Below are 3517 nucleotides of genomic sequence, written 5' to 3'. Positions count from 1 at the left end.
GCACTGACTATGTGTCGCCAAGGGCTGATCCTACTAGATCAAATATTTGTGACGTTCGATAGATTCCATGCATGTGGTTAATTTTTTAACTAGGCTAGTACAATTTCGAAAGCGACCCGGTTTTAATATATTTGCACCATGAATACTCATTTGGAAAGTAGTAGCGCGGCACATAGCTCAAGTCGAGTTTTGTTGTACTTTCCTTTTCGAATATGAGGAAATTGGTATCCATCATATGTTGATTTGAGTTCACTTTGAAAGTATTCCTAATAGTGATCTTCAGTGGTTGTGACTAATAATTCCCAAAATTTGCTTAATTGTGAGTTGGGATATTCGTTTGAGATTTCCTTAACTTGAGTTGTCATGGTGGAGACTGGTTCCGTAACTAGACCACTTAGGATCCAAGCAAAAATAGTATTTTTTGCCAGAAGTGTGCGAAATTTTCTCAATACCCTCGAGTATTATCTGTGGTATAAGATCGTTGCCTAACTTATTGTTTATGATATTAATTACATATACTGATAATTCGGGTGGTGGAGCACGGTGCTCGTTCGTTCCAAAGATGTGGTTGGCCGTAGGGAAACGTTCGGCGCAAATGATTCCACAAAATGTTAAATAAAAAACAAAGGTTTCTTATAATACACATATTTAATTATAATAAATTGGAAACACACTTACCTCGTCTGTATCGCTAGGTTGTCGCAAAAGGAGAGAGTGCGCAACTTTTTGTTAGAGTTTAGTTGCGCGCGAATTAAACTTCGAAAAAGAAGAAAAGAAAGATTGCTCTGCCGATACAGACGTGGCAAAAGACATTGGGCGGGGGCGGCGTCAACATTCTCCCCGCCTTGCAGTATTACTGCAAATGCAGTTTACAATAAATTACTTAAAACTAACTTAACTAATTGGCTCCTGCACTTCCTCTTCCACGGCTACTTTGCAAATGGGGTGGCCGACGAGTCGAATCGAGTCTGGTTCGGTCCGGGAAATGCCGCTGAGATGAATCGAACCTCAGTCGGTCATTGCCATGCCGCCAATTTGCATAGAAGTCACCACCTTCCGAGGTCGGCGAGACGACTCGAGTCTAACTCGATCCTGGGTAGGTGGTGAATGTGAGAGGCGTTGGCAGCCAGTGCACTTTATTGTGCCGATGTTAGATGACGCCGGATATTATATCTCACAGCGACGTATTTTGGGCGATGAGTTGGCCCATTGCCGCTGGTTGTAACCCGGGCAACATGAGCCGGGAGTAAACGTCTGCTCGCAAGATTATCTCGACTGGCGCTACCTTGAAAAATCGTTGTCTGCCAGCTTTAGGTTCTGGAAAAGTTGAAATGTGTGGTCTTCCAGAGACCTTACTGGCGTCGGTGGTAATGGACGACGTTGTAAACGTGAAAATCGTGAAATCGTGGAGGCGAGGATAACAGTGGATGGACTGTAGTGTTGCGTACCTATCCTTGATGATACGGCGTGCATCGGCTTGACGACGAGTGTCTCGTCCACGCCTTCGCTTCGGATGGGGTGGCCGGCGGAACGAATTGAGTTCCGCTCGGTCCGGACAATGTCGCTGAGACGAATCGAGTCTCAGTCGATCGTTGCTATGCCGCCAATCCGAAAGGAAGTTACCAGCACGCCGAAGTCGGCGAGACGACTCGAGTCTGGCTCGATCTTGGGCGTGTGGTATGCTGGAGAGGCATCGTTGGTCAGAGCTTTGCGGCTACTTGACTGTTGACGTCGGTTGACACGGTTGAGAGGGGCCCGAATACGTCGTGGCCTCGTCATATTTCTTTTGCAGCTGATACATGCTATGCGTTATTGGAGCGTGCTGTGATAGTTGTATTTAGTCATTTGTGATTGGGCTTTCTTATGTTTCACCGGTGGGTTTTTCTGGTTCTTTTGGAGCACCTGTATGAGTTTGCCCTTGACATCGAGTTGTATCTCTTCGGGCACACGTTTGATCTCCTCGTAGAGTGAGAGCAAGAAGAGCTCATCGGGATCACGATTTTTTCGCCTTTTTGCTTTGGCGGATTCTCGTTGCATTGCGGCTGCGGCATGTTGTTGGCGGCGCAACAGATGCGAGTGGAGGCCGCTGTGGAACGCCTGCAGGTGTGGCATCGAATTCTGTTGTTGTGACGAACTACTGCCAGATACGTGGTCACCGTTGTGCGATTGCATCCCAACGCCGGGAGCTCGAAATGCGCCACCATGCGTATCGGTGTGATGCGATGAGCCGGGCGCATCATTTGTTTCGCCATCATTGTTAGTCTGATCCTGTTGTTGCTGCTGCTGTTGATGCTGCTGACGTGGTTTCTGTTGTAAAAATATAAAATTAGTATTAATTTTACTACAAAAATGGTTTTGTGTTTGTTGTTGAGTCATTGTTGAATTTTGTCCGTCGCCTTTGCCATTTATCTTCGTTTCTTCAGAGGGAACGGAACCTGTAAAGATCCAACCGAACACTGTACGTTGTGCTACGAGGGATCCGAAGATTTTCGATTTTACCCCGTTTAGTATGATTTTAGGGTAAAGATCCGCTCCAATCAACAAGTCAACCTTTTGACTCGTATAGAAATTATTATCCGCTAAGGGAATATTAGGTAGCCTTTTTAAAATTGAAGAGTTAATTGATCTGGATGGAAGCAGTCCAGTCAATTTTGGCAGTACCAAAGCTTCCGCTTCTAGTTTCAAACCTTTGTTACGGGGCGAGCCAATTGTGATCGAGCATACCGATTGAACTTGTCCTGATACGGTATTATTCAATCCTAAAACTCTCGCGCTGACCTTTTTGGTTGCCAGATGTAAGCGTTTTTGCAGACTATTGCTTACGAAGGTGGCTTCAGATCCCGAATCAATCAGGGCTCTGACAGCGAAGGTGCTCTCGTTGTGACATATGGTCACCATGGCTGTACCTAAGAGCATGCTTCGACTGGTAGGCACATTTGAAATATTGGCCTTTATAGAGGCCACATGAGATTTAGTAGAAATCTCAGTAGTGTCTGTGCTGTCAGATATCTGAGCTATTCCCTCACTCTGATCCCGGTGAATCATAGAGTGATGTCTCTGTTTACATTTGGAACAATTAAACAGACTTTTACAATTTTTGACTTCATGTGAGTCCGATAAACAGTAAAGGCAGACATGGAGTTTTCTGACAGCATTTAACCGTGCGTTAGGCTGCATCTCAATGAATCTTTGACAAGTTTTCAAAATGTGCGATTGAGATGAGCATAGTTTACATCTGGTATTGTTTGCTCTGTCGTGATGGGAATTGATGGGCCTGGATCCAATCCTTGATTGCAAGGTTGGTATCCGACCTTCACCATCAGCTGACCTAATATTGGGTTGAGTACTCAACTCGCCTTTGAGGTTTGATACTCTCTCAAGCGTTTTAACCCGTTTGGTTATAAACTTGTCTAACTCGACCCATTTTGGGATCTCTGAATCCGAATCCAGAGATTGTTCCCAAAGCGACAGTGTATAGTCCGGTAGTCGGATTGAACACAAATACGTAAAAATGGCA

General features: G+C 45.1%; 1 protein-coding gene across 1 annotated transcript; it reads right to left on the bottom strand.

Moving 5' to 3' along the window:
- Positions 1-695: 695 nt before the first annotated feature.
- Positions 696-3075, bottom strand: LOC125775364 (uncharacterized). Its single transcript, XM_049445880.1, has 2 exons — positions 1286-3075; positions 696-1134 (listed from the first exon to the last, which is right to left on the bottom strand). Exon 1 carries the CDS (start codon positions 3043-3045, stop codon positions 1810-1812), a length of 1236 nt encoding a protein of 411 aa, XP_049301837.1. The 5' UTR covers positions 3046-3075; the 3' UTR covers positions 696-1134; positions 1286-1809.
- Positions 3076-3517: the final 442 nt, after the last annotated feature.

The sequence above is a fragment of the Bactrocera dorsalis genome, chromosome 1 (assembly GCF_023373825.1).
Source record: "Bactrocera dorsalis isolate Fly_Bdor chromosome 1, ASM2337382v1, whole genome shotgun sequence".
In the NCBI taxonomy this organism is placed as follows: domain Eukaryota; kingdom Metazoa; phylum Arthropoda; class Insecta; order Diptera; family Tephritidae; genus Bactrocera; species Bactrocera dorsalis.
Note: the sequence above shows the minus strand (reverse complement) of the source record. Positions and strands in the feature narration are given on the sequence as shown.

Coding starts and splice junctions, on each gene's coding strand:
- LOC125775364 (XM_049445880.1), bottom strand. CDS start 3,045: ATGATTCACCGGGATCAGAGTGAGGGAATAGCTCAGATATCTGACAGC.